A 12750-nucleotide genomic window follows, 5' to 3' on the forward strand; every position below is an offset into this window, starting at 1 on the left:
TCAGTCACTAAAAAGTTGATATGGAGCTACTAATTGGCGACTGTTAATTGGGGTCGCTCTTCCCTCGCCAAACAGTCGCTAAAGTTGCGACTGAATTGCAACGCTTTAGCGACTGATATGGTTACTAATTTGCGACTGTTTGAGTTCTGTTTTGTTTACGTTTTGGTGACTCTTTTGCGACTGTTTAATTATCATGTTTTTAAAAAAATTATGCTAAAAATGCATTATTTGATTTTGTAATACCAAAACTGATTAAGAAAACATGTACTAAAACATAACAAACATGAAATTAAACAACGACATAAGTACCATGTTTTTACAAAAGTTGCAAAAGGTCCAAAAAACATCTAAATATCCAAGAGTGTTGCAAATATTACATGAAGGAACCTAACTTTGAAAATCATCAGGGTTTGGGTCATTGGTTTGAGACTCAAGGAAGGCGACATAGTTCGGGTTGATCTTGAGGAAACTCACCAAGCGTGAGATCTCTGCTTGTTGCTCAGATGCAACCCGCAAAGCCTCAGCTGCAACCCGTGAAGCCTCTGCGTCACGCTGTGCTTGTAGAGCTGCTTGTTCCTCTATCTTGCGGTTAGCGTCTTCAAGCTGTTGTTGTAGGGTTGTGAAAGTAGAAGAGCTTCCAGGGTACTTCCGCTTCCCGTTGATGTAACTTCCTAGGCTTCCAACTCCAAAGTATGTTCCTCTATCATTGACGTAAGTAGACTCCATACACAAAACAGAGAGAAAGAGTTATTATAATTACTTAACAATGAAAAACTTAATAGCTTATTAGAAAGAAGCAAATTACCTGAAGAAAGAGTTCATCATCCTCCTCGTGAGATAGCTCTGATCGACGTGAAGTACCATTTGAAGACTCACCATTATCCTGAGCAGCCAACTTAGCTTCCCTTCTTTTCTTATATGCCTCATGAACTGCTTGCGCTTTCTTATCCACAAAAGTACCATCTTTTTTAGTATGAGTCCTGAGAAAAACTTCAGGAATAGTTGGCGGCCTTCCCAATTCTACTTCCTGGAATGTTAGACAATGAAAAGGTTAGGAACCAGTTGATGTCAAGTAATTAAACAATGAAAAGGTTATGATGTAACTCACCATCTCTTGTTCGATTTGTAAGTAAGACTTCGGCCCTGATACATGTTTGTGAGGGCCAAGACCATTACGGTCAGACATTCGAGCTGCTGAAGTGGTTGCACTCTTTGCCATGGCTTCTTCGGTGTCCCAATAGTCACACATTTCTTTCCAAAGAGTTCTCTCAATCCACCTCGGTTTCACTTCCTGTCGCTGAGCTGCTGCCTTGGAAACCATGTCTTTCATACGGTTTTGACAAATGCTATAGAACTTTGTTTGAACCACACCGGTTAGAGAGGGATCCCAGGTGTGTGTTTTCTACAAAAAAAAGACTAGTGTTAGTGATAAAAAAAACCAAGACAAAAAGCTATAAATACAGAAATCAAATTGAAAGGAGTAGAAGTTTACCGCGAATTCCAAGAAGTAACCTTCTCTTCTTGAATTCGGAACACAACCCCAACTGTAAAATGGACCATCAAACTTGTTTGTAAACACTTTTGTAATCTGTCGGGTAAGTGATGACTTGTCATGTCCAAACCTTCAAACAAAAACAAATCAGTAGTCAAATTCTAATCAAACACAAACAAATCGATCAATCCAAGTAAACCGGCGTAAATGATTGATCAAAAATAAATTCTAATCCAAATTCTAGTCACAAACAAACACAATCAAATTCTAGTCACAAAATTTAATTCTCATAGTACTATGATTCTATGAATTCTAATCCAAATTCTAGTCACAAACAAACAAACACAATCAAATTCTAATCCAAACAAACAAACACAATCAAATTCTAATCCAAAATTCAAAATTCTAATCCAAATTCTTACCAAGTGGTTCCACGCTCTAATGAGGGAGAGAGGACAGTGGTATACTTCTCACGGCCTGGTTGGACAAGCATGTCATGTAAAGAAGCGAGTACATCAGCTGGGAGATTTGCTTCTCTTGCACCATCATCCTCCGAATTAGCTTCTTCCTCATGTGAGTTTTGCGCTTGAGAACTGTGAAGCGATGCAGAAGCTGCTCGAGGTTGACCAGGTTGAGAAGGGGGTGGTCGATGAGACTGTCGAGGTAGAGGAGACTCTCGTGGTAGATTCGAGACTTGAGGAGACTGTCTATGACGATTCGAGACTGACGGTTGAGGAGACTCTCGAAGTTGACTCGAGAATTCTGGTGGATTCGTCGCGGAGGCCAGAGGTTGAGGAAAAGGACGCCTGGTTGGATCTTCGCCGGAAGGGGATGTTCCGGGAAAGGTCCTCGAGTGCTGGAACAGATTGGTTGGAGGTGGATAGTCTCGGTAAGAAGGTGTAGGTCTCGCTGGAGCCTGGAGGTTTGGGACAGGAGTTCCCTGAGAATCAGTCTCTGGAACTCGATGGTTCGCCGGCGTGAAGGTATACTGGGGAGGAAGATTGTCGGGTCTGTGATTCGCCGTTTGTGAGGTTCCAGAGGTTCGATTAGAGGTGTTTCTTCTTCCTACGCCTCTTTTCTTTTGTCCAGCCATCAAGGGTTTACGGTTTCGTCGAGTGAGGGGAATTTAGATCTAGGGTTTGTGAGGTTTCGCCGTTTCGTCTCGAAGAAGAAGAAGAAGAAGAAGAAGAAGAAGAAGAAGAAATGAGAAAAGATTAGGGTTTTCGTGTTTTGTCACGAAATTAATGGGTTTTCGATTTTTTGTCACGGCCCAAATTTTGTTAAGGCCCAAATTTATTAAAGCAGTCGCTAAATAGTAGCTCTTTAGTCGCAATCTTTTAGCGACTGTCAAACTGGTCTCTAAATTAGTCGCAAATTGGCGTCTACACTACGACAATATGCATCAGTCTCCAATTAGCGTCTACTAAGCGACTGATTTATTTTAGTAGGCATTCAGTAGCTAAACAATCGCAAATCAGTCGCTAAATTTAGCGACTGTGTTTTTAGTCGCAAATTGCAGTAACCAGTTACATGTTTTCTTGTAGTGTATTATATATGTTTTCCGTTATCAAATGAATGTGTTTTTCACTTTTAGGTAGAATCTGTGAGACATATATTTGAAAGACATCTGACATTGCAGTTGACTTTCGTGCAAAGAGCCAACAGCTGAGGACAACATGCATGAATTTCTTGCTCAACTTAATTGAGACGCTGTGCAAGTCACTTGAGGAGCTTTCCATTGATGATCTTGTGGATGCAGACATCGCGCTAACATATATGAAAGTATCAAAATGATGTGTTGACTGAGTTGAGCTTAGCGTTGACTAAGAGTTAGTTAGGTTGTTAAGCTAATATTAAATTTGAGATTAGATATTTTGTATATAAGAAAACTTTACTGTACAATTACATTTACGATGAATAAAACTATCTTTCTTATTTTCTTCTTCCCTTGATTCTGGATCTGAGAACTTCCACCATTGTTGAACCTTTGATAGAAAAATGTGAATTTTAAGGTGGATTGGTTGGTAAAGAAATTGGACCAAGTAAAAGAGAAGAAGGAGAAAGAACAGTATGTTATTTCAGGACTCCAAGAAACGGAAGAAAACATACTGAAATTGAAGGACAAGCTTACAAAACTAGATGCTCTAGCGGAAGAGCAGAAAGCTGAGTTGTCGGCCACCCGAACTACTCTATCATTCGATGATGTTGTTTAATGACTTGGATTCTTATGCATTTGGGCGTTCTGATATTTTCGTTTCTCTCTTTGTTTCAAAATAACATGTCTTTTGCAAGGTAATTGAACTTATGTCGAAGTTGTCACATTTTATGAAGCACGTGTATCGCTGCAATTTTAAGTTTCGGATATCAATTTTGCCGCTATGGTATAGTTTATTTAATTTAAAAGTTTAAATTAATATTTCACAAAAACGTTTAAATTAATATTTCAAAATAAAGAGAAAGAATTTCTCTGATATAATACATGTTTATCCAAAAAAAAACCAAATACGTTAAAAAAAATAAAATATGATACTACTATCCGCAGAAAATTACTTCTCCCATTTATTACTTCTCCCATTTATTCAAAGTTGATCACATTATTTGGTAAAATTATGAAAATAATTAAAAAAAAACATGTAACACATTATATCAAAACAAAATAAATACAAAGATAGAATTAACGAAAGATAGTAGCATGAACACACAAATAATTGAAAAAAATAGGAAAAAAAAATTGGAAACGATGCAAGTAGTCATGTGTGAATCAAAAGTTTTTCAAAAAGGGCTCATTAGGCAAATGTTGAGAATTAGGACGAGAAAAGTTCCCCAAAAGGGCAACATTAATGTACTCATTAGGAAAATGAGCAGGAAGTCCCGGAATCAACAAACCGACAAGCCTAAAACATGTCAATAACCATCCTTCCCTGTATTCTCTACCTTGCCAACATGACATGATGAAACTCCTTATTAACTCCCACAATGCGTTCATTATCTTCGGTATAACGAAGAAGATGTTGAAGTAGTTTTTGTTTGGCTCCTCTTCCTCCACCTGAATATTATATCAAATATGTATATATCATTATGGGATTATGTGGAAACAAGAAAAAAATTCTCGTTTTCCATATCTTGACACATTTATATGTATAAATAATTTTACTATGTTAAAATATATATATAGAAAATCTTGATAGAAAAGGGGATAAAACTTTTTAAAAAGTAAGAAATATTGATACTTCTAATTCTCTATAGAATCTACTAGCTAGTTTTTTCATTAATATTGCTTCCTATCTCTCACATGAAATTTTGTGAAGTCTTCTCATATGGGAAGGGACAAAAACTTTTTCAAACCCTAATCATGAGTGACTAATTTAAAGAAACAAAAGCATATGCTGTTATTAATAACCAACCTTTCCTTTGTAGAAACTGTTACAGTAGAGGCAGTCCCCAAAATGTTTGAATAGTAGTGTCTTGTCGTCGAAAGGCAACCTAGGAACCATATCGTTGCAATAGACATATCTTTTGTACTTCACGCGAAATTCTCTTAAATTTTCTTTCATATAACTTCCGAAATCCGCGTTTCCTACGCGTGGTTGCCCAAATGTGTAAACTCCTTCAAGCCTCTCCAACATTTCTGTCTCATCATGCATCATTAACACGGCTGTGAACAGGATCGCTAGGGCTCCACCTAGGCTATGTCCGGTCAGAATAAATTTGGATGTTGGGTTTTGGTCGAACACCTCTTTCAATTGACGCAAAATTGTGTAGTATGCAAGTTGACTTGGTTCATTTTGGGTTTGGTCAGAGTTTATTTCATCATGCCATCCTTCTTTCGGAAGTCCTAAAGCTTTCATGAATCCGCCATGGATCTTTCCCACATTCATAACCTCGTACCTATTTTTGAAAGCCGCAATAGTTTTATTAGGAGAAGCTAATATTGAACCAACCTAAACCTAAGTATTTCATTTATTATTGTGTAGATTTGTAGGGATATAAAATTAAAACAAAGAAAACAATTTTACCAAGAGAGATCCAAGTCTGTACACCAATCATCGGCGTTGAAAGGATCAGTGCCTTTGAAACTGACGACAATGAGGTTCGGATTTTGGTTTGTGTCCCTAATAACAATGACTTCTGTTGATCTCGTTTGTATATAATCTGAAAAGCCAAACTAAATAGTTAAGTGATTATATAGCTTAATATTAATTGAATGGTATTTGTTTAAAGTTTTGAAATAAACATCTTTTTCAAAAAACAAAAAAAAGTTGTGAAAATTTGTTAATTAGAAAAAAAAAAATCCTTATCAATTTTAATACTTTCTCTTTAATATGTGCAAAAAATCTAGAATTTAGATGAGTTAGGAATTACTAATGTTTTATAATAAATAATAAAAAAATTTGTTAGTTCACTCAAAGTCATACAACAATTTATAAAATCTCAAATTATATAAAATATATATGAATACACCCCTTGATTTTTTTTAAATGAATTTGTACACCCAAACAAGTGAAAGATAATATGGTCATTATAGATTTGACTATTATTGGAATCAAATGATGTAAGTTAGTAAGAGAAAAGTAAAATATCCCACACCTCTTGGTTTTTCACGTGGTATCTGCATTTTTAATCCAATACACTTAATTATTCATTATACTTTAAAAGTATAAGAAAAGGGAAGTAGTCTCACCATTCCGACAGGTGTAGAAACCCAATAAGTCCATCTTTGCCAGAACATAATAAAAAATAATAGTGATCATAAGTGGTTTTATTAATTCAAAATTAAAAAGAACATGCATGATCATACTTCTAAGTTCTAAGTTATAATATAATCAACTCAATGAACAAAAGGTACGGCCTATATAATAATCCTGGATTGTCAGAAAAAAAAAAGCCTATATAATAACTAAATGTTGCCGTATTTTAATGTGAACTCGGAAAAAGTCTTCTCTTCTTGTTTTAAACGGAAAAACTAAATGCACATAGAAAATGTTTTCTTTATTGTTTAGAGACAGAGAGTTGTAAAATTATATATATATATATATATATATAGTTACGAAAAATGGAAGAGTTAGTCAATAAAACCTGCCAATGGTCTTGAAGAACGGATCTGATACAGTTTTCGTTCTCGTAAGACAGCTTAGAAGCCATAATTGACAAGAGTGGTTTGTATCTTTCATCCCCTATCTCTATGCTCCGGCCTAAACCTAAGTCTACTCTTTGGTCTAGGTTTCCGTTTAGCGATGCAAATGTTGCTGATGTTTTTTCCGGCCAAATAAACCTTCCTGAAAAGTTACAAAAGTAATATAAATGCGAAACTTAGGGTATATGACCGACGATATGATATTTATTTGACAGATCATTTACACAAGTTTACACAAATTATATATAATAGTGCAAGATAATTTACAGAAAATATGGTTGTATTTACGTATTAAGTAGTAACACCTAGCTCATGCCTTAACTGCTTTTTATTTTCGTATGAAGAATAATAATTCATAGTAACCACCACTTATGTGCTGATTCTCCCCTCATTGTTTCCGTTCAAGAAACCAATATGAATTCAATAGTATTCAACTTAAATTTGTATTTCATTTTTAGTGTAATTTCTAACCAAACTTGTACCAATAAGTTCTAAACAAGAAAGTCAAAAGATAATCTAACCTTGGAAAAGATTTAGGAATATCTTGAAGAAGCCACCATTGGAAGAAGGAAGGTTGAGCCAAAAGCCAAGAGCGAATCCGAAGAAGGAGAGAGGTTTCCTGAGGATAATCATGAGTTTCTGAACAACGATGGATACAAAGATGATCCATCGTCCCCTGAATCGGCAAAGATCATTGTGAATGTTCTCTACCGAAGTATCAACGAACTTTCTATTTTCGAGATCCGAGTAGAAGAGAAGATATATCAGATCCATGACGGTGGCTTCTCTTGGATCAAGAACAAAATAGTTTTCAGGTTGAACCATTTTGTTGTTGTTAGTAGTTTGGTTGTCAACGTTAATTGAGCTTTGAAACGTGAAAGATTTGTTTTGCAAGCTAAGTCACGATTAGCTTTGTGTAGTTATACAATGGTTTTTTTTTTTGTATATATAATTGTGTATTTCTAAGGTTCCATTCATATATTTAATACCACGAGTCCATGCTTGGATTGTTTATTCCTATATCAAGAATTGAGGATCAATGACTTTTTTTTTATACCATCAATCAATATTCTTCTTAAACTGCACATAGACTTAACCGTAAACGTGACTCGCCGTCACTAAAAATTGTAACGACGGAAACCCTCATTAGCGAACTACACTTATCTGCTGTACATGTACGTACTACGCTGTAACATGTTACCACACCAACATGTAAGTTTACCTCTTAGTTAAATGGGTAGAATCCTATACAACCACTTAGGGAAAGTCTAGGAGATCTTCTATCATGATATTAGAGGCTTTGATGGTTAGTAGGATGTTCTTTGGCTTTACATAATAAACAAACTCATCTTGTCATGTCATGCATTTGAAAATATTGAAATTTCAAAGTCGCCTAGCTTAGCAATAACAATAATTCTTTTAGTATCACAACTTGTTGTTCCATCAGACCAAAAGACATTACTAGTTGAAACAAGCTGACTTTTTTCTTTTTGTAATAATAATATATAATTAATCATTTCATAAAATTTAATTAAACCAACAACATAAACAACTCTAATCAGTCATAATACCAATAACATGCACAACAGAATAAATATAACAATAACCAATTCCAATAAACACAACATGATATCATTCCTAACCATTCTATCTAACAATCTAGCATACTTCTATACAAGGTTCCAGTAACATATAAAAACAAGCACAACACAAAAACCGAAACCCTAGATCATCCTCTTTCTCATCACCATAATTCCACGTCACATACTTGCACACCACAAACAACAATTGAGATGCGTGAGTATTATCACAAATACTCAGTGAGACGATCCTCCCATCCATTGGGCTATACACATAAGCGAAAAGACAAACACAAACAACACAAAAAAAACAAACCAAACAATTCTGAACACATACGTGATTCTGCGACCTTGCGTCGACCGACGCAACACTTGCATCGACCGATGCAATGTCCATCGTCTTCATCAAATCCCTAACTACATCGACCGACTCACACTTGCATCTATCGATGCAGTCGCACGAAGTATTGCCGAACACGATCTTCACAGACTTCTCTTGGCTTCGTGATGCCGAATACATCCTCCAAAGACCACCAATCTTAAGGCAAACACTCACAAACAACCACATAAGCAATCAATCACCCAAAATCACACAAAACACACATCTAATCGCTTAGATAGACCATGATCCCGCACTCACCTCTTAAACAAGCAGATATGAACAGCGAGAAACACACCACAGCAAGCTCTCCACCATGTTCTTAGCCACAGATCTCCACTCCCATAGAAGAATCTCTCAAGAACAAGCCCCGGATCTCACAGAAACTCACTGGAAACCTTTGTCTTCTTTCTAACTCTTTAGGAACGACAAAGTGGCTAAAAACTCACCCTGACATCGAGTTCTCCTTATATACTTGATCCCTAGATTTCCATAAATCAAACCAGAGAAAATAGAACTAATCCAAGCACAAACCGAACCTTTCATCGACCGTTGTACAAATTACATCGATCAATGCACTCACTAAACCGGAATTCTTGTTCACGGGCGTTACACTAGTATTCCATTTGCAGCACATAATTATGTATTTAATAATGTCCTTACACATAAATCTATTGCATAAATTAATATAAATAAAATATTCTTTATAGAAACATCTTAACGATTCTGATCTATAGAAAAAAAAAAAAATTCACAAGATCGTTAATATCATTTCTGAAATCGTACCACTTGGCCCTCTCTAGCTACTTGGAAATGATATATCCTTAAACATAGTGTCCAAGTCCAACTATTTTGAGGAGTAACATACTCACAACGAGAAGCAACTATTTCAGCTTATAAAATAGATCTATTTTCTTAAAAGCATTTATCCAATGTGTGCACCTCCCTTTTATTTTTCTCCATTCATAGTATTTTTATTTTTATATAAAGAGATATGTACAACTCTACGAAAAACGGTACAAGTCAATCCGAACAATTTACATAATGTATATTTATACCTAAAAAAATATAACATGCATTTTTTCTTTTTTAACATCTTACTTTATTTTATTAAAATTGGAACTGAGATACATAGTTATCTTCAAAACATACGCATACAACCAAGAATTGATTATAGTTTAAGAAGAAGGAAACACAATCAAACAAGAGAATTAAAACACCGCTTTCTTTCATAAGCCTTACACGCTAATAGATTTGATAATCTATTATCTTCTTTATTCGCCTTCTTCCTTAATCCGACATGATCATCTTGTTTGGCTATCATTCTTTTGACGAAACTCCAATATACTTTGAAATGATCAATGGTTGCGATCCATCCGTTACATCGCATCCCAACAAAACATCTCCAGACATAGGAGATGACATCTTTCTTGGTTATAACTAATGCCCATGCTTGATGAGATGATGAGTACCATCTTTTGAATCTTGTTCCATGTAGACATCTCCAAAGACACGCATTGAAATTGCCGAGGACTAATAGTAAAATCAAAATCAACATGATCTCTTTCCACCATATCCTTAGCCACTGTCTCAAACCGGTCCTATGAACCGATGTCTGCAATAAACATCTCTTAAACTCGCCTGCGTTGTCAATCCAATCCCCAATGATTCCAGGATCAAAAATCCAAATTACATCTCCATACCATTTGATGGAGGGGAATGACAACTGCCGAACACGCCGCTTCGTTCTTGAGCCAATGATCAATGATTGGTTACAAGAAGAAGAAGATGAGATGCAATCGGAGACAAAACGCTGGCAATAATACAACTGTGTACACCGGAAAAGCGCTCTACAAGAGAGATAAATGGCTACGACGAGACAACATAATCGCATAACTATGGAAGAGAGAATACCAGATCTACCAAGCCAGAGTGTTTTTTTGCGGTTACGATACCATCGACGAGAAGGCTTCTGGTCCATCTTCAAGGTTTCTGGAAGTGGCTTTGCAACATGACTCACTGAAGTCGAAACCAAATTTATATGGTTGTGGGTGGAATGATTCAATAATAAATTAGGATAATATATATGAGGTGGGCACCATGGATTGAATTTTCGGTGAAACCCATCTCTGTGCTTCGTCAATATCAAGAGTCTCTTCATGAATTTAGAGTGAAGAAAATTTATAAGAAGAACTCTGAATCTGAATAAAATTTAATGTGGAGAATGAGAAATTGCAAAAAACAAAAAGAAAACGAAAGTATGGCCGACGCCGGAGGCGACGCCGGCCAAGAGAAAATTATTGAAACGGTGTTTTCAGAAAGTCGTCTTCTTCGTCGCTCTCAGAGAGAAGTTTTCAGAAAGTTGTATAACTTGCATTTTATTATGGTTTGATACAACATATATAATTTTAAAATTTGATGAAGTTTTAACTACTATCACAAAATATATAAAATGTTTTATCTAAAAATTTGTAGTTTATTACTATTTAAATAGTTAGTAACTTAGTATTAGTAGTTTCTTATTCTAGTTTGTGTATCTAAAAAAAAAAAAAAAAATTAAGTGGCCCAGGAGTCAATTTATCCACGATTTTATGTTGGTCCGAATATCATGTTTGGTCTTCTAATCCATTTTATGTTGGAAGGCTTTTCATTCAGCCCATGCTTATTATGTTTTTCATGATAAATTGTTATCTTGCGAAAACAAAGAACAAAAATTAGAGAAACTCGATTGAATTATTTTCAATCAAAGTTATCAAACAATCGAAGAAGATGAATCCACTTCATCAAATTCTTCTACGATTATACACTTTTTTTAGCTGAATTGTGGATAGAGATAAGTCAATTAATGAATAAAATTTGTACTTTTATCTGTTTTGTAATTTGAAGATTATTCGATAGTATCAATCGTTTTATGTTTCAACAGCTCTTAGCCGAGATTATTCAATTGGACCAATCTTCTATGGGTAATGAGTTTCAATACATATAATTTTTTTTGTTTCCATCTCTAGAGAAGTACAAATTCTCTGGACTAGAAATCATAAAACAATGTAATTTAGATAGAAACATATTTTAAACCTACTTCCAAGATTATACATTCGATATACTAACTTAAAAAATTTATCCAGTTCTGATTTTGCATGGGTTTATTTCTGAAACAACCCTTCCCGTTTTTTTTTTTTAATACCTTAATTTACTAGTGGTCCCATACCCACTAACATCCTAACAACAATCAATAACCGCGGAATAACCAAATAAAACCAATTCCAATAAACCAAAGAATTCCAACAACAATAAACCAATTCTCAATAGCAACATAATCCAAATAGGAAAAATAACCAAAAGCTAACAACCTACAATGTTCCATTGACTTAATCTAGCAACCTAACAATAGCTAGACCACAATCAATTCAAGCCTCTAGAACACCCCTTCATCATCGCCTTGATTCCACGATCACACTTTGCCTTTACCTGCACATCACAAACAACAATTGAGATGCGTAAGTATTATCATAAATACTTAGTGAGGCCGTCCTCCCATCTACTGGGTTATACACACAAGCATATGAGACTCCCAAGTCAACAAACAACAACAACACAATCAACATATCAAACCAGGAAAATAAGACTCGGCAGGTACTAGTGTCGACCGATGCTCAATCGGTGTCGACCGATGCTACAGGAACTGGTGTCGACCGATGCCGGAATGGTGACGATCGATGCTACTCGAGACGGTGCCGATCGATGCTCCACAAAAGTGGTATCGATCGATGCCTCTTCTGCAGTCACGATCTGCGCGAAACTCAGCGACGAACTCCGATTCCAATCAACACAGAATCGACTCCAAACACGTCTAATCATCTCGGAATTCACTAGAAATCACAAATACAATGTACCCAAGCAAGCAAACACCACAAATAACAAGGAATCACACAAAACAAGGGAGATCTCATGCTTAGATCAACCATGGTCAAGCACTCACCTCAAGAACAAGAAGTTTGGATTGAGAAACGTGGAAAACAACACCTCCAGAAGCTTCCCCTTCGATTCCAGCAACAGCTAACACTCCTACAGCCTCAGATCTCTCCAAAATCACCAAGAACAAGCCCAGAAATCCCAGAAAAGTTTTTCTCTCTTTTCTCTCTTTCTTTTCCTCTCAAAAACGGCG

The 12750-nt window shown here is 35.8% G+C and overlaps 2 protein-coding genes across 2 annotated transcripts; both read right to left on the bottom strand.

Annotated features, from left to right (window-relative positions):
• LOC104787424 lies at positions 4093 to 7537 on the bottom strand. Its single transcript, XM_010513002.2, has 6 exons — positions 7148 to 7537; positions 6569 to 6768; positions 6174 to 6207; positions 5509 to 5644; positions 4897 to 5380; positions 4093 to 4538 (listed from the first exon to the last, which is right to left on the bottom strand). The coding sequence occupies exons 1-6, from the start codon at positions 7449 to 7451 to the stop codon at positions 4254 to 4256; spliced, it is 1443 nt and encodes a 480-aa protein (XP_010511304.1). The 5' UTR covers positions 7452 to 7537; the 3' UTR covers positions 4093 to 4253.
• Positions 9784 to 10942, bottom strand: LOC104789489. Its single transcript, XM_010515179.2, has one exon. The coding sequence runs from the start codon at positions 10744 to 10746 to the stop codon at positions 9784 to 9786; it is 963 nt and encodes a 320-aa protein (XP_010513481.1). The 5' UTR covers positions 10747 to 10942.

This window comes from Camelina sativa, chromosome 5 (assembly GCF_000633955.1).
Source record: "Camelina sativa cultivar DH55 chromosome 5, Cs, whole genome shotgun sequence".
Classification (NCBI taxonomy): domain Eukaryota; kingdom Viridiplantae; phylum Streptophyta; class Magnoliopsida; order Brassicales; family Brassicaceae; genus Camelina; species Camelina sativa.

Excerpts from the sequence above, each read along its gene's own strand:
- LOC104787424 (XM_010513002.2), bottom strand. The coding sequence starts at position 7,451 with ATGGTTCAACCTGAAAACTATTTTGTTCTTGATCCAAGAGAAGCCACC. Across the intron at positions 6,769-7,147 it reads ATTCCTAAATCTTTTCCAAG|GAAGGTTTATTTGGCCGGAA; the intron begins GTTAGATTATCT and ends GTAACTTTTCAG. Across the intron at positions 4,539-4,896 it reads ACAGTTTCTACAAAGGAAAG|GTGGAGGAAGAGGAGCCAAA; the intron begins GTTGGTTATTAA and ends TATAATATTCAG.
- LOC104789489 (XM_010515179.2), bottom strand. The coding sequence starts at position 10,746 with ATGAAGAGACTCTTGATATTGACGAAGCACAGAGATGGGTTTCACCGA.